Here is a 24,546-nt window from a genome sequence, read left to right as displayed (position 1 = left end):
TTCCTGCTGGTGCTTTTGTTCGCTCCAACTGCGATTATTTCATCGCCTTCATTCCCTCCTGTCTGAACATTTTTACCATATAATGGGATATTTTTCTGTAGCTTTATTCTCGCCGAAATAGCATGAACTGAAGGAGAGAAAGGGAGGTCATTCAGTTATTTACTGATGGTTGTTAGCCTGGGGGTAAAGGGACTGCTTAAATTACATCTGGCCACCAATTTGTGGAGGTCAAAAAATCACTGATGGGATTAAGGATTTGGAAAGAATACACTGTTCTTTCTGGATAGTTCTGGCTGTTTTCTATTAATACAAGTACCACTCTAGCTCTGGGTTTTAGTGACAGTTATGGGTAAAGATCTCTTTACTTTTTATGCTTTTTGCTCACTTTGTGTGTTTCCCTCTTCTTTTTGGGGCATTTTTTGCTGGCCTTTGTATTGAGCACTTTGTGCTGGATTTAATATTTCCAAAAGCTGTGGGGTGTAGTGATTAGAAAGGAATTGGAGTCCTTAGGTCCTGATTAACAGCTCCCTGGGTGACCTGGGATAAGCCTGTAGTTCCCCACCTTGTTCTCACCCAGGTAATGCAGTTTCCAGGGATTCCCAGGGAGTGTTTTGCAACTGGAGCAGAGCTGCTTGGTTGCACTGTTGTTCATTTTGAAAGAGATGCAAAATGATGCAGAGCTGGTTGAAGCTCTTGGTTTGTGTTGCTGCTTTTTGCCCCTTCCTTAAAACCTGGCAGTTGCTCAGGTTTGTGGAAGCTCAATGTGCTTCACCCAGAGCCTGGGGATTCTCTGGGCCCCCTGGGGTCACGGTGTGTGGTGGATGTACAGGAGTGGGAGCTGTGCTTTGCCTTGATCTAGCTCACCAGGAGAGACCTTCTTGGCCACAGTGTTTTGTGTGTCTTTCTTTCCTCTGCAAAACAGGAAAATGCATTTTCCATTGTCTCTCCCTCACGTTCCTTTCAGTGCACTGTCCCATGAACGAGGTGATGACAGACTCCACTGGTGTGATCCTCAGCCAGAGCTTCGTGGGGAGTTACCCTCACTTCCAGACCTGTTCTTGGGTGGTGAAGGTAGAGCCTGGGTACAACATCTCCCTGACCATCGAGTACTTCCTGAGCGAGAAGCAATATGATGAGTTTGAGATCTTTGATGGTAAGAGATTCACCAGTTTGACTTGCACAGCATCTGAGGGGAAAGGGAGAAAGGGCAGCATTTTGTTAATTAATCTTTGTTCCAAGAGCAGTCTGGGGAGAGCTTTCCACCCCTACACCTATCACCTTCTGCTGGACTTAAGGAAAGCTCCTCCTAAGGCTTATTGATTCTCTGGGAAAGAAAATATCAAATATTTGATTTTTGGATGGATCTAAAGTGTTTTTAGAAGGTGCAGAGTTAGCAAACTCCTGGGAGAAGTTGTAGCAGAGGTTGCTGGGAAGGGGTGAGTTGAGAAGGTGGGACTTCTCGTTCCTGAAGCCTGTGCAGGCCAGATTTTCTGGGCCCAGGAGTTCTCAGGAGCTGAGAGGGGATCTGTTGGTGTTCACAGTGATGCAGCTTTGTAACCAGAGCAGAACACACCTGCTCTGCTGCTGCTCCTCTGGTTGCTCATCAAGACTTGAGCCCAAGGCATACGCCTGGAGCAAAATCATGGTCTCACTGTGATGAACTGGCCTTCATTTGGTTGGTTTCCCAGGAACCAGGTGTCTGCACTGGGACTCATGTTCACAGGAAGCCTGAGCATGAGCTGCCATTGCTGCACTCACGGTGGCAGTGAGTGCTGCAGTTCCACAGAGTCCTTGTTCCTTCTGCAAACACACACCTTGGCTCCTAAGGCCCACGAGTGACTGGGTGTCAACCCTGACTTTTCCTGCTTCCTTACAGGTCCCTCTGGCCAGAGTCCCCTGCTCCTGTCCCTGAGTGGGAACTACTCTGCCCCTCTGACCGTCACCAGCAGCGGGAACAACGTCTATCTCCGTTGGTCCTCTGATCATGCCTACAGCAGAAAAGGCTTCAAAATCCGCTACTCAGGTGAGCCCTCGGCAGGGACCAGGTGCCTCTGCCAGGAACGTGGCCAAACCTCCAGCCAAAGATCTCCACGAAATTGCTGCAGAGGGTCTCAGGCCATCTGTGTGGGCAGGAGCTGCCAAGGCTTGGGAAGGGCACAAAGCTGGGCTCATTCTGGGCTGGGGAGGCTGGGGGAGGTGGGTTTATTTCCAGAAGAAGCCTGGAAGCTTTGGCTGGTTTTTCAGCCACTCTAAAGAATCAGAACCATATAACCACAGACAAGGTGGCTGTGGGTGAATGAAACCCATCCCATGCAGTTCACAGTGAAGTTTGCTGCAGGGTTACTAAATGTTTGTGTCCTTGCAATGAGGTCATTTTGAGATGTTTGAAGGTGACCATCAGAAAACACAGCAACGTGTGTTAGGACACACGGGGAGCTTCACAACTTCCCTGTCCCTGATCATGTCACAGCATTCACAGTGCATTATTGAATCCCATTGTGCTCCTGCTCCAGCATCTTGCAGGGGCAGGGCCAGGGAGTCTTGTGCTCGTTCAGCACAAAACTGCTGCTGGACACTGAGTCTTTGCTGAGAATTCCTCAAAATGAATGACTATGTTTTGGAACTAAGCAAATCTTAATTAATGGAAGTTATAAAACTGGGTTGAGAACTTGCCAGTATGTCATAAATAAGTAATGACTTTACTCAGTAAATGAATTAAGTAATATTTAATTACCAGAAATGAGTCTTTATTTCCAGAGCTGCTGAAGCCTGGACAGCAGCCCTGCACTCTCCCCCCCCCCTTTGGCTTTTTTTTTATCCATCACAAGTTCTCTTCCACATCCTCGGGTTGTGGGAAGCAGGGAATCACTCCTGAGGGCAGGAAGGGAACTGGTCTCAATGCTGCCCATCCAGGGACTGATTCCTTTCTCTCTGCCCTTCCCTCCAGCTCCCTACTGCAGCCTCCCACGGCCGCCAGCCCACGGGCTGATCCTGGGCCAGGCGGGCCAGCAGCCCGGCAGCACCGTCCGCTTCGGCTGCGACAGCGGGGTTCGGGCGGGGAGGGGCACAGCACCACCACCTGCTCCCTGCATCCCCAAGGCTACTTCCACTGGAACGAAGCCATCCCTCTGTGCCAAGGTGAGAGCAGGCAAACGTGGCAATACAAGGATCTGGGAAGAAGGACTGAGGAAAATGCAGTAACAATTAAAAAAATAAGCTATTTGAATTCCGCCAGGTTCATAAGAAGAACGGGCTTGGAGCTGCTGGTGGGCAGGGGAGGTTGGGCCTCTTATATCCACATCCTTGGGAGTGGGTATGAGCAAGGAGGGAAGGGAGTAACCATTCAGGAGCAGAGGGTCATTGTCTGACCTGGGATGAGGGTGGAAAAGCTCTTCTGTGCAAATGCTGCTGTTGCAGAAATGTCTGAACTCCCAGTCAAGACACAGCTAAGGTTGGGCTAAGGACAGGAGAAGATTTTGCTTAGAGGAAGCTGGGAAGGCTGGCAGGAGCACGGCTCCCACTGGGTTTTAGTGACTGGAATTTCTTTTGGTATTTCTGGAAGTGCCCTCCTAGATCTGCATGTGCCAACAGTGAGCAAGAAATTGCTTGGGATTCAGATGGTACCCAGTTTCTCTTGGCTTCACATAAGATTTAAGCATGTAGTTGTTCCTTCCACATTTCCTCCTAATTAGCTGTGATCTTCATGACACTTCAGAGGTAGCACAGGGCTCCTGCCAGGCATAGGAGTGAAGGGCAGGACAGGGCAGTGAGCCCTGGGGGGCTCTGCTTCTGCACCAGTTTGTCTCCCTTGCTATGTTCACTTTCTGATTGCACCTTTTTCTCCATCCACCAATCATCCCTGTTCCTTTGTGTTGGTAAAATGCCCATCTTTATTCTGATGAAGCCTTTCAATGTCTTTGAACGTTCATCCATGTTCCAAGGGGGCTGAGCACTGGGGATTAATATTGCATTGACTTCCCTGGAAAGTAGCCAGGGAACAGAGACAGCGCAGGCAAAATCTCACTGCGGTGTCTGCATTGTTGTCCAGTCTAAGCTGTAAGGAAAAGCAGGATTATTTAGTGTGGGAGCTTCCAGGCAGCCTTGAAAAAAGTCTCTTCTGTGCTCCTGAATCACTTGTCTCCTTAGAAATTGCAGAGGGATGCAAACAGCCCTGCCTTTAAAGGGTGGGTGTGTGCTGGGGGTGCTTGTATCCCTTTGGAGCCCTCTAAGGGTGAATTTATTTAAAGGTGAGTGGAAAGCAGAAAACCAAGCCCCTGCCACCCAGGCCCATTGGCAAGAGGGAGCTGGGAAACTGGGCGGAAGCTCAGGCAGTGATGCAGCCTCTATGATAACAGGAACAAACCCGAGTGCTGGAATGAGCAGATGAACCAGCAGCTCGAGGAGCTGTCATGGCAACTGTGCCTCCCAAATTCTTAGCCCAGCACAAGGAATTTCTCTGGTGCACTGCATCTTTTTGAAGGAAAACCATGTAACCAAGAAGAGGTACCAATGCTGAGGTGTCTTGACTGCCCTGGTGTGCTGGGATGTTCCGTGGGCTTGGGTCTGTGGAGGAAGAGGAGCTGGTTCAGTTAGATCTTGAGGTGGGAGTTACCCCTTTGGGAAAGTCACCTCCTCTCTCTGTTGCCCCGTACTGACATCAGGAGTCGTAACACTGGCTTATCAAGTGTCTTGGGATGGATGGATGCAGGAGGTGAGTGAGCAGGAGGAGAATTCATGGCAGAGCAGCTCCCCCCCCTGGTCTCCAGCAGCCGAGACCCAGGCCTGGCTCTGCTCTTCTTGCCCAGTTCAGCAACATGAAATCCAACACTTTGGTTTTTCCCCCACACACGTTGCTCTCAAAGCCAACTGGCAACCTTTTGTTTTGGGCTGTGCTCAATTTCTCATCCTTTCTGGTGGCCAGGACCACATGGCAGAGGTTTGGGAACTCAATCTGTAGCACTGCATAAATTGCTCACACAATCAGCTGGGTCAGGAGGAGGGGACCTGGGGTGCCCATAAACACATGGTCTAGTTAACAATTGACAGTTCCCATCACTCCCTTCTGCCAGCACATAATCCTCTTCCCCTTCCCAATCCCCTCTGAATAATCTTTACTACGTGCTCTGTCCTCACTGACATTTATGGGAGCAGCAGAGACTGTTCTGCAGGGAACAATCTTGCCTTGGCACCGTGGGGAAGAGCACAAGATGATCTAATATGCCTTTTCTGTCTTTGCTGCCTATTTTTAAGCTGCTTTGTTTTTTGGAATCCCAGCTGCAGAGGCTTTCATAGCCTCTGTCCCTGTTCCTAGCACATCTTCCTGCAGACAGTTTTGGTACCTCAAAACCCCCAGAAGTCCTCATTTTCCCTGGAGCACACTCTCTGTGGGTCTCTCCAGGCCAAATGCTGGTTTGCTTCATCTCCTCTGTTTCTGGGGGGTTGCAGTGCCCACAGCTTGAGCCTCAGAAATGCTCTGTGGAGCAGGTGGCAGGTTTATTGTCCCCCCCAAATCCAGCTTCTCTGCTTCGTGCAGGGGTCTGTAAATAAAAATGTACTTACTCTATTCAAAGATGCCAGGTTTTGCAGGGAAGGAAGGGTCCTGCCACGGGCACAGGACAGCAGAGGTTGCAGCCCCAATTTGCTCTCCCTGTCTCATCTTCTTTGTATTGTAGCCCAACCATCTTCAGGTGAGGAGGGTTGTTACTTCTGGTGGCTTAATGACATTTTTAGTTAACTGTGTCTGGCCCAGATGTGCTGTATTATGGCTAATTTTTATCTCAGGGCAGGGCTTACCCAGTGGAAAGACTAAATGATCAGACACACCACTTGAGAGACAGACAGGAGCTTGCAGAGAACCAAAGGCAAGAGACAGCTCAACCTCACTGAGCCTGGTCCCTCTGAACTCTGGTGTTCCTCCCTGTCAGTCTCTGTGCCTCAGTTTCCTGGTGGCACATGGAGGTGAGGAGGTTTGATGGGGCATCAGGCTGCAGGAGAGGACTGAGCAGAGAAGGCTTTGCAGGGGCAGTGGCTTGGGAAGGGATTAGTTTTCCCACCAGCCCCTTTGGTTGATGCGACATCAAAAAGAGGTAATAGAACTGTTGGGTGGAAGGAAAGGGGTAGGACTTTCCAGGTCCTCTCTTCCTTTGCCTCAGAATGAAATTGGTATTCAGTGTGGCTGCTCGTCTAGACACCCAGCCTTGTGGAGAGATTCACCAGGCTCCTGAGCTCCACGAAGTGACACACGTGTGATTATCATTTCAACCAGGGATGTGGCTGGTGGTGCTCATACCAGCCTGCTGAATTACTGACACCTATTAGCAGCACCAGCATCTGCAGGGTGCTGGGGGTGTGCTGCAGGGTGCTGGGGGTGTGCTCCAGGCTGGGGCTCTGCCCAACTCCTGCAGCACTGCTGGGATTAAAGTGCCTTGGACCTTGAGTGGTAGAAAAGCCCCAGTGGTTGTGCTGATGCTGGAGACAGTAAGTTTAGTCTCTCCTTTTCAGTGCTCAATGGGGTCCATGTCACCAGGAGGTGACGTTTTATGAGGTTGCTGGTTCTCCAGCCCTCATTTGTGTGCAGAAGGAATAACAGGAAGGTGAATGTGTGTTTGAAGGGTCAGCATGTGGCTCAGGGGACATGGGCTCAGCATCCAGTTCGTGCACTAACTGAGTGGGAGCAGCTGGGGCTGCTGCAGGAAGGAATGGATTTCCTTTAGAACATGTTTAAAATGCAGACACTGTTTGGGTTGGGTGTTGGCTTGCAGATCAGTGCTTGCCAGCAGGCTCTGCTCCTCTTGGTGCCCCTCAGAGGCTCTTGGCAGCCCCACTGGTGGGTGGTCTCGCAGTGGCAGCTTCACAGGTCCCAGGCTGCTCTTCCCCTTGGTCATCCCATGCCTGTCAGGTAGGTAGGCTGAGATGGGCTTCCCCAGAGCCAAGACTCAGAGAGGGAGGGGAACCTGTGGGGTGTTTTTGGAGGCAGGACTGGCTTTGGTTTCCCAGCTCTTCTGAATTTCTCTAGGGAAAAACATCTTTGAGTGACAGGCTCCCGGTGCTGGTATTCCCAGTAATAGAGAAGAGGGTAACAGGGCTTGTCATGTCATGTGAAAGTCTTGCAGCATAAATGAACGTGATTCTGGTCTGTCTGGGTTTGGCTGTTGCTCGTGTTTCTGTGACCTGCCTGTCCCCTTTCTGCCCTGGTGGCTGCAGAGCTGGGGACCTCGGCAGGACCAGTGCAGAGCATCTCCTCCCTAGTGCTGCCACCTTCAGCAGCTGTTTGGCATCGTGCCTGTCAGTTTTCCCCCTGAATTCCCCCCCTTACCTTCTCAGCCATAGTGCTAAATTTAGCCTTCCTTCTGCCACAACATAATTATACAATTTGCTGCCTTATGTAATCCAGAAGTGCTGCTGGAAAGGGGTTTCAGACTGTTGCTGCTGTGGGATGTAAACACCAAACATTATTGCTGTATAATCCCTTATCTCGGTGTGAAAACTTCTGAATACTGTGTTGATGCATTTTTTTTTTTTTGTTACAGATATTACAGAAAGTAGGAGCCAGAGTCTCTTCCAGGAGGAATTGGTATTCAGTGCTGGCTTTGCTGTTGCCACACTGGTAGTCAGGAGTTGAAAACCTGATCCCCTGTGAAAGTGGGCATTTGTTGCTGCTTCTGGGGTTCAACAGAGCTGGAGCCCTTGTAAATAGGAGAGCTCAGGAGCTAGGCTTTCAGCTCACCACAAATCCGTGATGAAATTGGAAGCTGGCTGATTTCTCAGCTGTGTTTTTTTTCCCTTCCTCCTTCCCAGCTCTCTCCTGTGGAGTTCCCAGAGCCCCCAAGAACGGGGTTGTCTTTGGCAAGGAGTACACGGTGGGTACAAAGGCCATGTACCAGTGCAACCAGGGCTTCCAGCTGCAGCCTGGGGAGGACCCCAGCACAGAGTGCCTGCAGGAGGGGCAGTGGAGCAACGGCAACCAGCCCCCCCAGTGCGTGGGTGAGTGCTGCCAGCAGGGCAGTTCCACAGGGAATTTCGGGAGTCTCTCCAGCAAGGTCTTGCAGCTCTAGCATGGATGGCTTTGCCCCATAGGTGCATAGGACAGGTTGCATGGGGCTGGGAACCACCTGGTCCAGTGGGAGGTGTCCCTGCCTCTGAAGGGGGATTGGGACTAGATGGTCTTTAAGGTCCCTTCTAACCCAAACCAGTCTGGGATTTAGGACATAGGGTTTCTAATCCCATGTAACTCGGATCTGATGCTCCCTCTCACGGTGTCTTGGTTTCCCAGCTGTAGAGCAGAGATGCTAATACTGGCCCCCTTGTTATAAAGCCAGCAGACTTGCTGAAATGCCCTGAAGTTCCACACCTTATTAACATCTTTCTGTCTCATTGCTTTTCCCTGACTCCCTACCTCTGGTTTTCAGCTGTCACCTGTCCCGACATCAGCAGCCTTGCGGTGGAGCACGGCCGGTGGCGACTGACCTACGAGATCCACTACCACTACAATGCCCAGCTGATGCTCATCTGTGACCCTGGCTACTACTACACGGGCCAGAGGGTCATCAGGTGCCAAGCCAATGGGAAGTGGAGCATAGGAGAACCCATGCCCACCTGTAAAAGTAAGAGGAGCAGGGAAGTCCTGGAGCTGCGCTGGGGCAGGGCAGTGTCATGGGAGGCCTGGCAGGGGCTGGGGGTCCTGGGGCCACTGGGTGGTTGGCTAGGGACTGTTTTTGGGGAGCAAACACACACTGGCCCTTTGCTGCTCTTGGCAGCCTCTGCAGAGCTGCTCTGGTAGAAGATAGTTGGGATGCAGGGAGAGGTCACCTGTTGTTCAAATCCTTGGTTAAATCTAAACAGTTCTGCAGGAACTCCAGCACATTTGCTCATCCATTGCTGTCAGGTCCCAGCAGCTGAGCTGTCACTGGTGCCAGATGCTCTGAAGTTTGCTTTTCAGGAAGAAAGTAAAAAATTCTGCTTTAAAACCTAACCTCTTCCAATTTTGCACAAATGCCAAGTTTACAAGGGCAACTGTGTCACCTGTAAATCAAAACCACTCTTGACAAGCAAGCAGCTCGCTCAGTCGTTCTGACATGACTGGTGTGCTTTGGTTCTTGTCTTTTGTCAAAGATGGAGGGGTTTTCTCTCTTAGTGCAGGGAGAGACAGAGACATTTCTCATTCAGAATGACAGCTTTCCCTCCCCTCCTGCCTCCCTTTGTTTCTAGAGGTGCAAGAGCCAACTTTGGTGACAGATGTAGTTGCACCCCTCGTAGCTCTTCAGCCAGATCCGGGAGCATGAGCCTGACCTCATTTCATTTCTTCAGCCTTATTGCCACCTAAATTCCAATGACAGGATCTTGGCAACACACTGAGGTCAGAAGCACCAGCCTGAGTCTATGGATTTTCTACTGAGTGCAAAAGCTCCAGAGGCTTTGCAGACCCTTAAGGTAGATAAAATACAGAGCTGAAGTCTGGGGCTGGGAGCTGCCTTTGCTGCTCCTGGCCAGGCTCCAGCTGCACCCTTCACACCAGGACTTGGGCCAGGTGTCCTGGAAGTCACGGTGTGAGAAGAAGTTGGGTGTCACTTTCTGACTGGAAATCTTGTGCCATTTTGTGTCTTTTCTGAAAGTTGGGCTTCCATCAATTGATGGGTTCATGTAGAAATATTCCTGTGTTCAAAAACTTCTGTAGTTTCTTCCCAGCCAGTCTTATCCTTAGAGCTTCCCTTGTGTCCTGAAGCATAAATATCAACAGCACTTACATTTGTCACCTCGCGTGGCATGACTCTGAGTCGTTGTTATTATCCATGTAACTACTTCATGAATCTTCCCTACTCGTTTCTGGCTTCAGTAGGAACTTGTGCTGGTGAATGTCACCAAGTGCATTTCTTTAAAGAAGGCACCTCCCTGTTCTGGCTCACGGTGCTTTGGGACCTCTTGCAGTTATCTCCTGCGGAGACCTGCCGACTCCTCCCAACGGGAACAAGATTGGCAGGCTCACCACCTTTGGGGCCACTGCCATCTTCTCCTGCAACACTGGCTACACCCTGGTGGGGTCCCGCGTGCGGGAGTGCATGGCCAACGGGCTCTGGAGCGGAGCTGAAGTCAGGTGTCTGGGTAGGTATCTGGGTAGGTGTCTGGGTGGGTGGGGACCATCTGGGCTGCGGCAGGGGATCCTGGTGGTGTTTCTGGAGGGAATGGGAATTATTGATGCGGGTTCAGGGAAGAACCCAAGCCAGAACTCGGCGCTGCTGGTGCTGGTAGGGTTTTAAGTAGACTTTGACTCCTTACTGCTCGCTAGAGGAGGGATGGTTTGAGCTCAGAGAGCTTTAAGGATGTGACGTTGCTTTTACTGCTGCTTCAGTTTTATGTATGACCGCAGAGACTCGAATTCCAATCAGGGTGCAGCGCAATGCCCTCGGGAGGGGCCAGGACGAGCTCCTGGTGACTCCCCTTGTCTCCCTCCCCCAGCGGGGCACTGTGGGGTCCCCAGCCCCATTGTCAACGGGCAGATCAACGGGGAGAACTACAACTACCGGGGCAGTGTGGTGTACCAGTGCAGCCCCGGCTTCCGCCTGATCGGCATGTCCGTGCGCATCTGCCAGCAGGACCACCGCTGGTCCGGGAGGACGCCTGTCTGCGTGCGTAAGTATGTTGGCAGCTCTGCTCAGCCCTGGGGTGCTGGGAGCACGAGGGCACAGGCCAAGGGGCTTGCTCAGAGCTTGCACACCCAGCCTGCACGAGCATCCCTGGGGTTCCTGTAGGAGAGAGCTGAGGGGGGGGCTGGGTCAGGCTCCATCCTCCTCCTGTCCACGTTCTCAAGTCACCTTGTACAACGTGCTCATTTATCTTTCCAGCAAATAAGCTAATTAAGTTTCTAAAACCCTACAGTGCAACCCATGCATTCCCTGTCATGATTCTCCACTTGTTTGCTTCCAATCTCTCCAGTCTGGTTTAGAGCTTTATGTACTGAGGCAGTAACAGCAGCAAAATATCAGTGACTATGCAGATTCCTGCCTAAAGAGAAGAAGCACACTTAAGTTGTCAAGGTTAGTAGTGACTCCAAAACTTAGAGGATGTCTAGGATTCTGCCTGAGCTTTTTAGGAAAAGAATTATTGGAAAGGCTGTGTCTGGGTCTGCAGGTAGGTTTGAATTACTCTCATGTCTGAGGATGCTCTCTTGAAAGAGGTTTAATTCACTTTTACCTGCCAAGTATATTTATACTAACCTTGGACCAGGAAATCATACTGATAGAGGCCCTCCTGCTGTCAGGCAGATATATGGAAAAGCAGGATTTTCTAAACATCCATTTTCATGGATCGTCTTGTGTCTTTCAGGAGGGACCAAACCCATTAGAACAGAGCAGATGAACATTGCTCATCTGTATCTGTCTTCTGCCTATGGTGCCTTTGTTCAGCTCTGCTCTGTGCCAGCTTCTGACTCTGGCACCTGAAAGCCCACCAAGCTTTTGTGCAGAGATGTGTAAAGGCATCTCCTGTGCACAAGTTGGCCTTGAAGTTATTGCACTACATTAGGCCTTATGGATAACAGAAATTTAATGTCATTAAAGCAGAGCACTGTTGGGCTCTGAAATTAGATGCCTTGAGGCTTTGTTGCTTCTGAGGAATCTCAGGGCACTGTGTGTGTGTTAGCACATTATCATTTCCTATTGTCCTCATAGCTTCTTTTTAAACCTGCTACAGTTGCTTTCTCTGTGTGAATGGGTCTTTTTGATCCACATCAGCTGTGGGGAGTCTTTTTTTTTTTTTTTTTTTTTTTTTTTTTTTTTTTTTTTTTTTTTTTTTTCTGGGACAGAATCCATCACCTGTTTCAAAACATGTATAATTGTATTCAGAAGTACCTCAGAGAACCTGACATCTGCTTCCTGCAGCACTGAAATGCTATCAGGCTTCATATTTTTTAGACCTGTACATGTCACCAGCTTGCACAAGGAATAAATTCCCACCCCTGTGGTACAGTCCAGCCCTGGCAGTCAAATGTGTTATGGATCTTTTGTGGGAATTTCATCTTTCCCTCTAGCTTCTGGCTTTGGCAGCTGAACAGCTGAACTGCTGGACATTTACTGATGAACCATTACCCTGCTTCAGCCTGACAATAAGCAATATTGCTTTGTCCTTGGCTGTCAGGAGATGTCACATGCCTTAAGCAGCCCAAAATCTCCGTATGGAATCTCCTGATGTTCCTTTTCCAACTTGGAGTTGCTCAGGCAAAAATGCTTGGAACTTCAGTACTGGCTGAATCTGAGGATGCTGCTCCAGCCGTGGCCTCTGCAGCTTCCCTGGGCGCTGCTGGAGCAGCTCAGAGCAGGACCCTTCAGCCACAAGAGCTGCACAAAAATCCTCATTTCAGGGATTTAGAAATACAGGTTTTTCCCAAAGTTTTTCAAACTTAAAGCAGGAAGATTTAAACTTTCTCAGCCATATGCTGGGAAAGTGGCTTTTGTCGTATTTTTCCTCTCCTTTAACTATCCCTCCAGGTGCAGCCCTGTCCTGCAGTGAGCACACACCTGCCCTGCCCCAGGGAGAGGGGGGAGAACGTCCTGACTCCCTGTGTGATGCCCAGGGTGATGCAAGGCAATAGATTAATAGCAGGAGCTGGGGTTTTTGAAGAGGAGCTCTAGGGATTTATGGTGGAAGTCAGTAGGATGCTGGCACTCAGCTGCCTGAAGAGCAGTTCAGAGAATTCCTCATGCCAGTAAAATGAACAGAGGGACCAGGCTCTCAGCTTGATTCAGTGTTTCAGCAGAGCTGGCCACAAATCTCTGAAGTCAGTGTAGGTTTCAGGGCTGATGTAGGGGTTTTTTATGGTCTCCTTTTTCCAATGGGCAATCCACTTTTTTTTCCAGGCAATAAAATAACATCTCCAATTTCTAACTGTAGCTATCACTTGCGGCCACCCTGGCAACCCCGCCAATGGCCTGACCCAGGGGACTCAGTTCAATCTGAACGATGTGGCCAAGTTTGTGTGCAACACGGGGTATCGCCTGGAAGGAGCATCCCAGTCCCAGTGCTTGGCCAATGGACAGTGGAGCAGCACCCTGCCCTCCTGCCGTGGTGAGTCCTCTGCCTCCATCCCATCTAGGCAGCTCAGATTCATCTGTGCCTTCCTCTGGTCACTCTGGGTTCCTAAAATCCTGCTTCACACTCTCAGAAACTCACGTAAACCAAACCTTGTGGTTCCTCAGGAAGGTACAAGTGATGGGGAGGTCCAAGGGCTGTGTAAATCTCATGCAACAAACCTGGTTTTCCCTGGGGCTTCTTTCAAAGCTGTTAATGGGCCCTACCCAGCCCTGCATCCTTCAAGACGTTGAAGTACATGTTGTGAGTGGGGAGCACAAGAAAGCATCAGGCCAGACCCTTAGCAGAGGTCATCCTGGCAACCCTAGAGTAGTTTACTCAAAACAGACCCCATGGTCTTTGTGCAGAGCCCTTTCTCCACCTAAGCTGCCCTCCTTCCACTGGTACTGGCACTTGACTTCACTTCCCAGATTCCCTCCCCTCCCTGCACTCCCTTCCTTTGTGCTCCCTTAATCCAGTATCTCTGTTGATATTGTCCATGTGTTGGTCAAGAAATCAATTACCCTCAACTGGCTCATGTGGGTGCTGGTCTGGGGCCAGGGAGCAGAGCTCTGCTGCTGAGCCTGGCCTGGCAGGGTGACAGACTGCAGGATTGCTTCTGCTCCCTCTTTTCCTTTTAATAAGGAGTTTTTCTGCCCCAAAGAATCTTCAAAAAACAAACAAACAAAACACCTTAAAAAAAACAAAAACAAAAACAAAACCCAGCCTCAAATTGTGGCATATGTGATTTGCAATTCCCGCACAGACACACACTTTTTCCTGCTCATTTGTAGATAAACCTTTGTTCTTTGTTACACCCTTTTTGTTTTTGTTTTGTTTTTGTTTCTGTTGTTTGCTTGCAGTTGTTAACTGTACTGACCCCGGGCACCTGGAAAACAGCATCCGTCAAGTGCAGCCGAGTGGTCCTCACAGATTCAGCTTTGGAACAACTGTCTCATATCAGTGCAGCCATGGATATTACTTATTGGGTACACATGTCCTTACCTGTCAGGGGGATGGCACTTGGGACCGTGCCCTCCCACAGTGTCTTTGTAAGTTCTTCAGAATAATTCCCATCCACCACAGGCTTCCATCCCATGTAGTTCCCTGGTGCTTTGCAGAACGGTCATGTAGAAAATATGGATCCAAAGCCCTCTGTAATCCCTAGGAATTATTCCATCAGCTTCACTGGCCTTTGGATCCTGCCCACAGAAGGAAAATACATGATCTGTGGAGAGGAGTCCTGGGAAACCATCTCTGGTTTCCCTCTGCAGGGGAGGGCAGCTCCTGTGCTGGGTGTCACTGGTTCTGTGCAGCTCCAGCAGAGAATCACAGAATCATCACTGAATCATTTAGGTTGGAAAAGACCTTTAAGATCATCAAGTCCAAAAAAGTGTTGCAGGTGGAGAAGGGCAGCAGGACCTGTGCAGCACAGACACCAGCAGCTGCCATCTCCTGGTACCAGCACAATGAACTGGTGCAGCAGCCATAGATGGAGCTCCTGAGGTTCAAACTGGCTGAGATGTTCCAAAGCCATGAGTGTTTTGGTTTTGTTTCTTGTATTATCCTTGGACACCTATTCACCCAAAGTAGTTCCTGGCACACTTTCCTTTCCTTTTGTTAGCAGCATGTCACCTTCTCACGTTTGTAGCACCCTGCACAGGCCATGGGGAGTTGAGAGGTAATAACCTCCTGTTCCCACAGGGGATCTGGGGGTGCAGTTACCTTTTAAAACTTGAGATCTCAGGCTCCCTCAGCCCACAGCTTTCCAGCTAAGTAAAAGGGATCTCCTGCCTTAAAATGTTGAGCATCCATTGACTTGGAGGATTTGTGGGTTTTCTCAAAGCTTTGGAAAGCCAGGTCAGCTTTACAGCTGATGATGTGGATTCATGGGCTTCATAGTTTAAAAAAAATTATATATGTATCTATATTTGCATTTCTTTGTTTTCTGTGTGTTGAACTTCAGGTGTGCTCTGTGCTGAAACCCATACCCCTTTACAGCTGGGCACATAAGGCATAAAACAAGAAGGTTGATGCCAGGCAGGCTTGGGTGGTGGATGTTGTCTCCTGTCTGTTTCTGAGGAGAGAGTAAAACAAATGATCCCCTTTGAGGGATGGGAGAGCGAGTCCAATGAGTAAAGGACACAGGAGAAGAGCCTCATGAATCAGAAGAAACAGTTTTCACCCTGTGTACATAAATACTTCAGAAACCTCTGTACCATCACAGGTTTTGAGCTCAGCTGAGTCTGCTGGAGTGTCTGTTATTAAATTGTTAGTTACAGTCTGAGCTTCAGTATCAGCTCTCAAGCCCGTTGCCTTGCGAAGCGTCCTTGGCTTTAGTCACAGCTCTGCACCAGCATCTTTCAACACCCACGTGCCCAAACATATGCGTGCTCTCCTTTTTTATTGAAACATACATCATGTTTTCTGCCTAATGCCAGTGTTGGTATTTTTAGAGTCTAGCAGAGGGGGAGGAGCTGTCGGTTCCGGACACTTCCCTCCAGGAGCCGCGCAGTGCCCGGCTCAGCCCTGGGCACCCTCGCCCAGACCTCTCTGGCAGCCCCTGGAGCTGCCAGGCTGTTGTCAGCAGCCTCTCCCTGGCTCCACTCTGGTTGCTAAGCCAAAGTTAACCTAGTCATTGTTGCTAGGGGTGTTTTTTTCACTGGCAGTGGTCGAGTGAGCAGTGCTCCCAATCTGCCAGGCTGGTTTGCTCAGGTGTGACGCAGAGTTGGTTGCAGCTCCTGTGTGGCAGGACCTGGTGCTGCCGGGTGGGCATGGAAATAGTGATGTTGAAGAAGGGATGAGTTCTCCGAGGAACCTGCAGAATGCCTGGCAGTGTCAGGACTAGGCATTTATGCCCAAACACTTGGCAGTTCTTGTAGGCCCAGCTCGTGTTCCCCAAAGGTCTGCTGTGCCACACCTGCCCCGTGGCACCAGCATGTGATGGACTCTGGGCAGGTGAGGGGTCTGGAGCTGCCAAGGTCCCACACGGTGACCTCAAACTTTGCTGCATCGCTGCTGCATCTGCCTTCACATGAGCATCACCAGCACGTCCCTTGTGGCTGAAGCTGTTGCATCTGTCTCTTGCAGTGGTCTCCTGTGGCCACCCCAGCTCCCCACCCCACGCTCAGATCTCGGGGGACAAGTACACGGTGGGCTCCGTGGTGCGGTACAGCTGCCTGGGGAAACGGACCCTGATCGGCAACGCCACTCGGATGTGCCAGCTGGACGGGCGCTGGAGCGGCTCCCTGCCCCACTGCTCAGGTGAGCTGGGCTTTGGGAGGGGGCACAGGGCAGTCCCATCCACCCCTGCCCCTTTTTCCCTTGCCTTGCTGGGCTGGAGAAGCACACGTGCTGCAGAGGGGGTTTGTGGCAGCCTCTGAAGGTCCCTGTATCTCAAGATGGAGCAACTTGGATGATAAGCACTGGCAGAGAGTAAACTGCTCGGCTTGCAAGACAAGAAATCAATCCCTGCAGAAAATGTTCGTGGTAGGAGGTGCCCTGCAGCCTGCTGCTTCAGTTTTCTCGATGCAGAATCTGTGCAGGATGAATGTGTCTGATGCAAAATCAGGTCCTCGCATCCCATCTGCAGGATCTGACCCTCCTTCTTGTGCATTCCAATAAAAGAAACCCATGTGGCCCCTTTCCAGGCCCTGACATCTGCTGTTATGGCACCACAGCAGTCTCAGGTCTGCAGAAGGCAAGTGTAAGCTGGTACTATGAGTTTCATCATCAGCATCTCCACGGAGAGCAGCTTGGCAGCACAAGTCCATCCCCACTCCCGTGCCAGAGTGAGGAAGGTCTCACACTGCAAACGTCCCGAGAAGCCAAAAAGTCCCTGATGGGAGGTGGGTCAGAGTCATGGGGGCTGCAGTGAGATGTGCTTGCCAAGCCTCCCTGAAGTTAAGGTGCTGGGATCTCAGCTGGTGGCCTCCAGTGGGAGACTGGGCACTGGGTGGCTGGCAGGACACTGTGCAAAGCCCTCCCCACCCTGCCCCATCACTGGTTCCTTGGAGAGCACAGAGACAGGCCACAGCAGAGCTCAGCTGGAGCAAAGCATTTGGGACAAGTGTTAATTTTTAGTTATGCCACTGAAGTTTAGCAGCTCCACTTGACCAAGCTCAACCTCTGCTTTGGAAGGGAAAAAGAAATGAGGTGGAGTCATCCTTATATTCAGAAGCCTGATCTGCAGAGCAGAGTTCTTGATCTGTAGCTGCTCCAAAAGGTTTTCTGCTCTAATTCGTGCCTTTCCCCATGTGGTTTTCACTGTCTCTCCTGTCATCCTTGCAGGTGGACTTTTTTAAACATTCAGTGTTTTTCTGACTAGTTCCAACTGGCACCTGTTGTGTGTGATTGTTTTCCAAATTACTTTAGACCAAGGCAGCTTTAGACCAAGGCTGGTGGCGTTGGCCAGACCCTCTCCCATCAGGGCCCAGGTGAATGCCCACTGCCTTAGAACCATGGTTTCCACCCAGGGGTTTGGGAGAGGCTCTTCTGTCACACCAAACTCAGGCAGTACAGTTACAAAGGAGGCAAAATGCAGCTCAGATCATCTCCTGCCAAAGGTTCTCCATCGTGAGTGCAGGATCCCCACGTTGTGACAGCAGTTTTTGCAAGATGAAACAAAAGACTTTGATGTAAGTCGTTATGTGAAAGAAAATGCTGAGCCTGGAGCATTCTCCCTCTTTCCAAGCAAGTACATTCCCCAGGTGATGAATATGCTCGTTATGTTTTACATTACCCGTATCCCTGCAAGGGCTGTACCTGCAGCAGGGCACAGGAGGGCCCAGGAATGTCATTACTGGCTGCAGGAGTGAAATAGTCTTTCCTGGCCCGGGGGCAGATGTGTTTACACAGATCATTAGCAGAGACAGCCAAGAACAGGCGTGCATGGTGTGAGCCTGTGTCAGGCAGTGAGGAGGTGGGCATTTCTCCAGCCTGCTCCAGAAAACCCTTGTGAGGTGTCTGCTACCACTGCTCCCTTCCTCCTGCCCCCCAAACTTTTAGCAGCAGCTCCAAGGTTCTCCACATGTACAAGTGGATGTTTCTCGGCAGGATCTCTCCAGCCTCTCTGCTCCAAACCCAGCAGCTTCTTCTTCTGCAAAGACAATAGGGCGTGCTGGGGTGGCTTGGAGCATGTCATCATTTCTGCTTGGAGGGGAACCATCCACATGACTGATGCTGGCAACCAGCTGTCTGCTGGAGCAGCTGCCAGGGAAAGCAGCTGCAGCTGGTGAGGGCTCCATCTTGAGATTCAGGAGTTATGGTTGGATTTTACATCCAGCTTAAAACCAGTGGGCTCCTGGAGTCAGGGGATGTTTCAGCTGGAATGTCTCCACTCTATTGAGAGCCCGAGTTAGGTCAAGTCAGCCACAAGATCCAAATCTTTGTGCTGGGCTTCTGAACACATGCACTTGGGAGGGAAGAAGGGCCAAAGTCTTGCTCACTCTGCTGATTCTGTGCTCTCTTCCTAACAGGAAGCAGCCAAGGTGTGTGTGGGGACCCGGGGATCCCCTCCCATGGCATTGGGCTGGGAGATGACTTTGCTGTGGGCAGTGTGGTGAGGTTCAGCTGCGAGCCCGGGTACGTCCTCCGGGGCTCATCCGAGAGGACCTGCCAGGCCAACGGCTCCTGGAGCGGCTCCCAGCCAGACTGTGAAGGTACTTCACCAACCCTGTGTCCTCTGCTGCATCTCACCAAGCCCCAGAATTGGCACAGCCAGCCTGTCCCCTCTGCTTTAGCTGCCGGGCACAGCCTGGTGCTGTAAGAAATACTTTTGTTCAGTGTTTCCTCCAAATACTCTGTGACCGTCGAGGAGTCTCAGTTCCCCCCTTTCCCAGCCATCTGTGGGTCACATCTCACTGTGGGGTTATCAAGTGCTGCAGGGTGAGCATCACCCTTTTGTGTGCCCAGCTCTGCTCCACTGTGCAGGGAACACCAGGATGGTGTAAAGGTTTTCAGGTCACTCGTGTTCATGCCAACATCTGGACTGAGGTGCAGAGTAGGAAGAGCCTTTGGGATCTGGGCCTCACTTGTCCCCAAGACCAGCACTGCAGCAGTCACTGGGGTGAATGTCTCTTGACCTGCATCCTGCACCTTGCCCCGCTTTGGTGTAACTTCTGTGGGTACCAGTGTTGCTTTGTTGAGGAAATTCAGCAGAATGAGAAATGTCAATAGCTCCAAACCCCCCATAAGGCTGGAGCTGGCACGTGCGAGTCATTTACATTAAGCAGAAATGCAAAATGCAAATGATAATCCAGTGAGCATATTTTCATAGTCAAAAACCCCAAACCCCTTATTTTTTCATTTGAAGGAATCAAGTAAGACCCTATAATCCAATCTAATAAACCCCCAGCCAGTTTCTCTGAGCTGTGTTTCTCACTGCTGCTGTTTTATAAAAGTGTTTAAAAATCAACTGGGGGAAGAACAAAAGCCAAAACAAGGCAGGAAACCAAACGCAAGGAGACCTGGGCAAGTGCTTCTCTCCAGCTGATTTGAAAGCCAAAAGCTCTGAGAGAGTTTGCAAATGAGTTGGAAATTTATTCCAAATTGATGGAGCTCTTGATTGAAAAGACACTGAATCATGTTATTAATACACTCAGGTCTCGAGGTTGGGTTTTTTTCCATTCTGTTGTGTTGGGTTTTTGTCTTTTGGTGAAAAGGCTCTATTCATTAATCTCAGGATAAATAGCCCATCAGGTTCCAGAGGCACCAAAATACGGATCCCTGGCAGGTTTTTTTTCTCCTACCTTATGAATAATAATAACATTGTGCCTATCATGCAGTCGTGTAATGTTAAGTGCTGACTGGCCAGTATAGGGAGGCAATTTGCAGTGATGAGCAGCACCATGTCCCTGGCATTTGCATTCCCAGCGAGCTGCAAGCACTGCAAGGTGTTCTGCTGACTGCTCTCTGCGTGTTGCACTCAACTTTCTGGAACAGGTATTTATAGGAGAGGGAGGGGAGAGATTAATTTTGGGCTTGAATTGGGGGCAAATGAAGATGAGAGCTGAGAGCCCGGGCAGGTGCCTGGAGGGAACGGGCGTCTCTGCTGATGTGGAAAAGCTGCAGTTGTTCACATGGGTGCGTCCGCTCTGCCTCAGCCACTTGTTTGCTGCTCTCAGCCACCAAAATTGAGCGAAATCAAGCCTGATGGGGCTTCACAGGTCACTGGAACTCGCCTGCCCGGGGAATTCAATGCAAATTGCTCTCCAGATTAGCTGCTGGATGAGCACGGAGGGGCTCAGCAGGGGATGAGGACCTGCTGCAGAGACACACGTAAGTGTGCACACGTCCAGAGGACACGGTGCAAATCCCACAGCATAAGTAGGAGGGAAGGAGAGAGGAGCTGTTATCTCTGTTGCAGAGAGAGAGCAAGCTGCCATTTACAGAGCATGTACTTGACTTTGAAGTCAAGGGACTGAGCTCAACCATCAGTGTCCTCCTGAGAGGGGCTGGCACAGCTCAGACCCACGGAGGGGACGTGTGTGCAGGCAGGAGCACTGGGCTTCATCCAGGGTCACCTTTAAACTCATTTGCTCTCAGTCCTTGTACCTTCTATCCACTGGAATATTTTTAAGAAAGCCCAAGGACCAGGGAGACAGGAAGAAGTCACAATTGATTTTGTCAAAATGTACAAATGGTTTGGAAATAACTTAATTGCAGAAACTCCTGAGACTCCTGCTTCAGCCTGGCTTTGCTGTCCCAGTAACAGCAGCTTCCCTGGAGTTCAAAAAATTGCAGATTTCAGGCCCCATTTAGCTTTAATTTCCAGCAAGATTTTAAGTGCAAATGAAATGTTAGATGATTTTTTTTTTCCTCTCTCCTTCCCGATGCCCTGTCTCTGTCCACCAGGAGAGCTGCAGGAGGGGCTCCTCAGTGCCACTGTGCCCTGCACTGCTCCTCCTGCTCTTAGAACTGGAGCAGAATGTTCACCTTTAGAATGTTTGTTGTTTCTCTGCGTGAATTAAAACTGCATCCAAAATGCTGTGGGGCTCTGGCTGCTCTTTGGCAGTTGCAGTGGACAGAAAAGTCTCTTAAGTGACAAAACTGCGGAAAGAAACTGAGTTTCCCCTCGTGTCTCTTTGACCCATGAGGGCCCTGGAGGTGGCAGGGCTGGGATTTGGGTCTAAGCTGCTTTTTTCTTGCTCTCCCTGCACAGTTAGGTGTGTGATGGTTTACTGGTTAAATTAAACAGCATGGAAATGACCAGCCCTGAAGCAAAGGCTTTGAGCCTCCAAAGGCTCTCAGCTGTCTCTTTTCCCAGCAGGAGGCTTGGCCTGATGTGTCAGACATCATTAGCAGAGTGTTTCAGAGGCAGCAGAGCCCAAAAGAAGGACCAACACTTAAGAAGATTAGGTCAGAGGAGGGGAAATGTGCAAAGGACACTGTTCATACACCACCTGGAGCATAGTGGGATGTGCAGTGATGGTCATCATCAGTCCTGGCTGCAGATCCTGAGCAGCAGGGCTTGCTCCCTGCAGGAAGGAGCCTTCCCTGGGCACTGGCTGCAGAGCAGCCCTGAAACAAGCCCTGCTCACCCTGCTCAGGGGGGTATTTGCTGTGCAGGGCTCGGGGGAACCTGAAGTGTGTTGTTAACTAAAAGTCCTTGTCCATTGCTGTGCTCTGGAGGATGCTGCTTTGCCTAATGGTGGTACATGCTGGGGGGAGCTCAGGGGCCTCCTTGGACCATCATTGCAGCATCATTTGCTTCATGCACAGCTACACCAGCTCTGAGCTGAGCCCCTCAACAGGGCCCAGAGAGATTCCCTTTCTCCCAGCAGCTTCTCACTGTAAAACATGTAGGGGGAAAAAAAGCAAGGGAAGGCAAAGGGGGAATTTCAATAAGCTTTTCAGAAAGAGGATGTGTGGACTGGAGTCAAATTAATTATTGCTGAGCTCTGGAGCATCTCTGAGCATTGTGGTGTTCTATATAGCAGAGGCTACTTTGTAGTGTACAAAAAACTTCCCACTTCCCCCAGGAGTGTGGGGATGGCAGGGAACAGCTCCAGCTCTTACCAGAAGTCCCTGCTCCTGGGCTACCCCAGCCCAGGCACAGCATGGCTCAAGAGTCCAACTCCAGTAAATACCAATCTAATACAGCTGATTTTCAGGCTATTTTATTTAAATTTTACTTCACTTTAAAGGTAATTGGGTTTGAGATTCTTAAGGAGACATGAGCAGGTGTGACTATGGAATTCCCAGGCTCTTTAGGATGAGTTCAAAAGCTAGTGCCAAAGCCAGTTTTCTTCTGGAGCCTAATTTATTTTGCATCTTCCACTGAAGCCAAAGAGAATTATTTACCTACTTACTGCTTGCTTGCATGATTAGATCCTATTTGTATTTAAATTATTATTTTAAAAGCTCAAAATTTCCATCCTTAGGTTTATGGCTTCTTTTCTACCTCAACCTGTGCAGTCACAGCTGATGCACACTGAGGTTAAACCATTGCCAGGATTCTCTCTCCAGCCACAAAACGGTATTTTTGGGTCACCTGTGTGTTTGCCCACATGCATAGATGGGGAAGGCTGGGCAGGAGAGACCAGCTGATGGATGGGCAGGCAGTGAAATAGCAATTTAGAGCTTTTTCTGGGTTGATAGAATATGACTTTTATCCCAGCATCTCCTGGAAATGACACCGTGTATCAGAGAGACGTTGGTTGCGTGAGGAGTCGGTGACAAGAGGGCACCTCTGAGAGGTTTGGTGCTGTGCAGAGTTTCTGTGCACACAGCCCAGAATGGTTATTAGTTTCCCCCTGTCAAACAGATCTGCCTCCAACAAGCTCATGTGTTAACAGCCTGTCAGCAAAGCAGGCAACAAGGCAGGGGAAGCTTCTCTCCTTGTGCTGGAGACCTGAGCTCGTTGTGTTCCTGCTGGGGCCTGCAGCTGCCTGACCCCAAAGCCAAGGGCTTGTGATGGTGTGTGGGTGTGATTGTGTGTGGGTGTGAGATTTTCTGTGTGTGTGTGTGAGTCCCAGGGCAGGACAGGTCACCTTGTGTGTGCACAGACTGATCCTCTCGCAGATTGTAGCTCTTGTCTGGGAAGAATGGAAACCAGGAATTTCATAATCAAAGAGCTGGGAGTGTGTGGTTTGAGCCTTCCCTTGATTAATGTGATTTTCCTTTATGTCCTGTGATTTCAGAGTAAATGAGGGCTGGATGCAATTATTGCAGGTGCTTATTTTGTCATGACAGGGCTTCATGCCCTGCCATTCACTCCGATGCCCTTTTATTGCTGTGGGGCTGAGGTACTTTACACATAAACCTTGGGCACTGACAGACCTGTAATTGTATTCCCACAACATCCTCCTCCCTCCTCTGAAAACATAATTGGATATAGGTGGGCACTGAGCTGTGCCACAGTGGGGGAGCAGCTGGCTCCTCTGCTGCTGCCATTCCCTTCAAGTCTGCAAGTTGTTGCCTTCCCAAAGGCACCAGAGGCAAAGGGCTCCCTGAGCTCCAGGCTCCCACACTCCTGCAGGATGGAGGGACTCCAGGCTTGGCACCACCTGCTCTGTTCAGCTGTAGGATCAGATGTGAGATTGAGAGCTGGGATTAAGTCTGCAGCAAGAGGGCACAAGTTGTTCCTCAGCCTGGAGGAGCAGGGATGGGAGGTTGCTCCTGGGCTTGGCTGCTGGGGGAACTGCTGGATCCCCCCAGGAGAGGAGCAGGGCTGATGCTTCAGGGACCAACTGGCTGCAGGGAGGGAGGTTTTATTCACTCCTCTGCCAGGGATGCTGGACATGCTCCATTATGCTGAACTCTGCCTTGGGACATGCTGCCTGGCAAGGTGGAGCCCTCACTCTGGGCTTGGTGGTGTTGGGAGGGATCCTGGTGGATTAGTACAGCTGATGTCCTTGGAATAGTTTGTTGTATCTGAACTGACCCAGGGGCTTTGCAGCTAATCTTACTTTGATTGAGAACCCTCTATTGCAGGATGTTAGCCTTGGGGGTTGGTTTTGGGGGGTTCTTTGTGGGGTTTGCTGAGGGGTTTCTTTTTGTTGTTGTTATTTTTAACTTGGCCACTTTGCTTTCCAGTTGTATCCTGTGGAAACCCTGGCACCCCCAGCAATGCCAGGGTTATCTTTAACGACGGCTTGGTCTTCTCCAGCTCCATCATCTACCAGTGCAGGGAAGGGTATTACTCCACAGGAGTGCTGAGCAGGCACTGCACTGTGAATGGGACATGGACTGGGACCAGTCCGGAGTGCACAGGTGAGCACTGGGATGGATTCCTGGAAGTTGAGTGATGCTGCCAGGCTCTGGGGCTGGGCTGTCAGGGCCTGTTGGGTGTGGATGTGCAGACACAGGCACTGTGCCCAGAAACTTGGCAGCAGCTGCTCCTCCTGCTGTCACCTAATGCAAAACTCTTGCTTCGGGTTTGTATTTTTTCCAGTTGGATGAAGGGAGCCCTGTAATAACTTTAATGAGTAGATGTCAGCTGACCTGGGGGGGCTCTCCGGGGCTGCTGCTCAAGGTGAGCATTCC

The 24,546-nt window shown here is 50.4% G+C and overlaps 1 protein-coding gene across 1 annotated transcript in view; it reads left to right on the top strand.

The window, feature by feature from the left end:
- Positions 1-24,546, top strand: part of CSMD2 (CUB and Sushi multiple domains 2) — a 260,285-nt gene that overhangs the window by 223,023 nt on the left and 12,716 nt on the right. The window contains 13 exon segments of the mRNA XM_009996341.1: positions 965-1,153; positions 1,877-2,023; positions 2,948-3,057; positions 3,060-3,138; positions 7,798-7,983; positions 8,409-8,603; positions 9,925-10,098; positions 10,453-10,626; positions 12,883-13,056; positions 13,923-14,111; positions 16,150-16,323; positions 18,537-18,719; positions 24,097-24,273. Of these exon segments, the coding sequence (XP_009994643.1) occupies positions 965-1,153; positions 1,877-2,023; positions 2,948-3,057; positions 3,060-3,138; positions 7,798-7,983; positions 8,409-8,603; positions 9,925-10,098; positions 10,453-10,626; positions 12,883-13,056; positions 13,923-14,111; positions 16,150-16,323; positions 18,537-18,719; positions 24,097-24,273 (2,151 nt within the window).

This window comes from Chaetura pelagica, unplaced genomic scaffold (genome assembly GCF_000747805.2).
Source record: "Chaetura pelagica isolate M959 unplaced genomic scaffold, ChaPel_1.0 scaffold404, whole genome shotgun sequence".
Classification (NCBI taxonomy): domain Eukaryota; kingdom Metazoa; phylum Chordata; class Aves; order Apodiformes; family Apodidae; genus Chaetura; species Chaetura pelagica.
The sequence above is the reverse complement of the archived record's forward strand: the minus strand, read 5'-3'. Positions and strand labels throughout refer to the sequence as shown.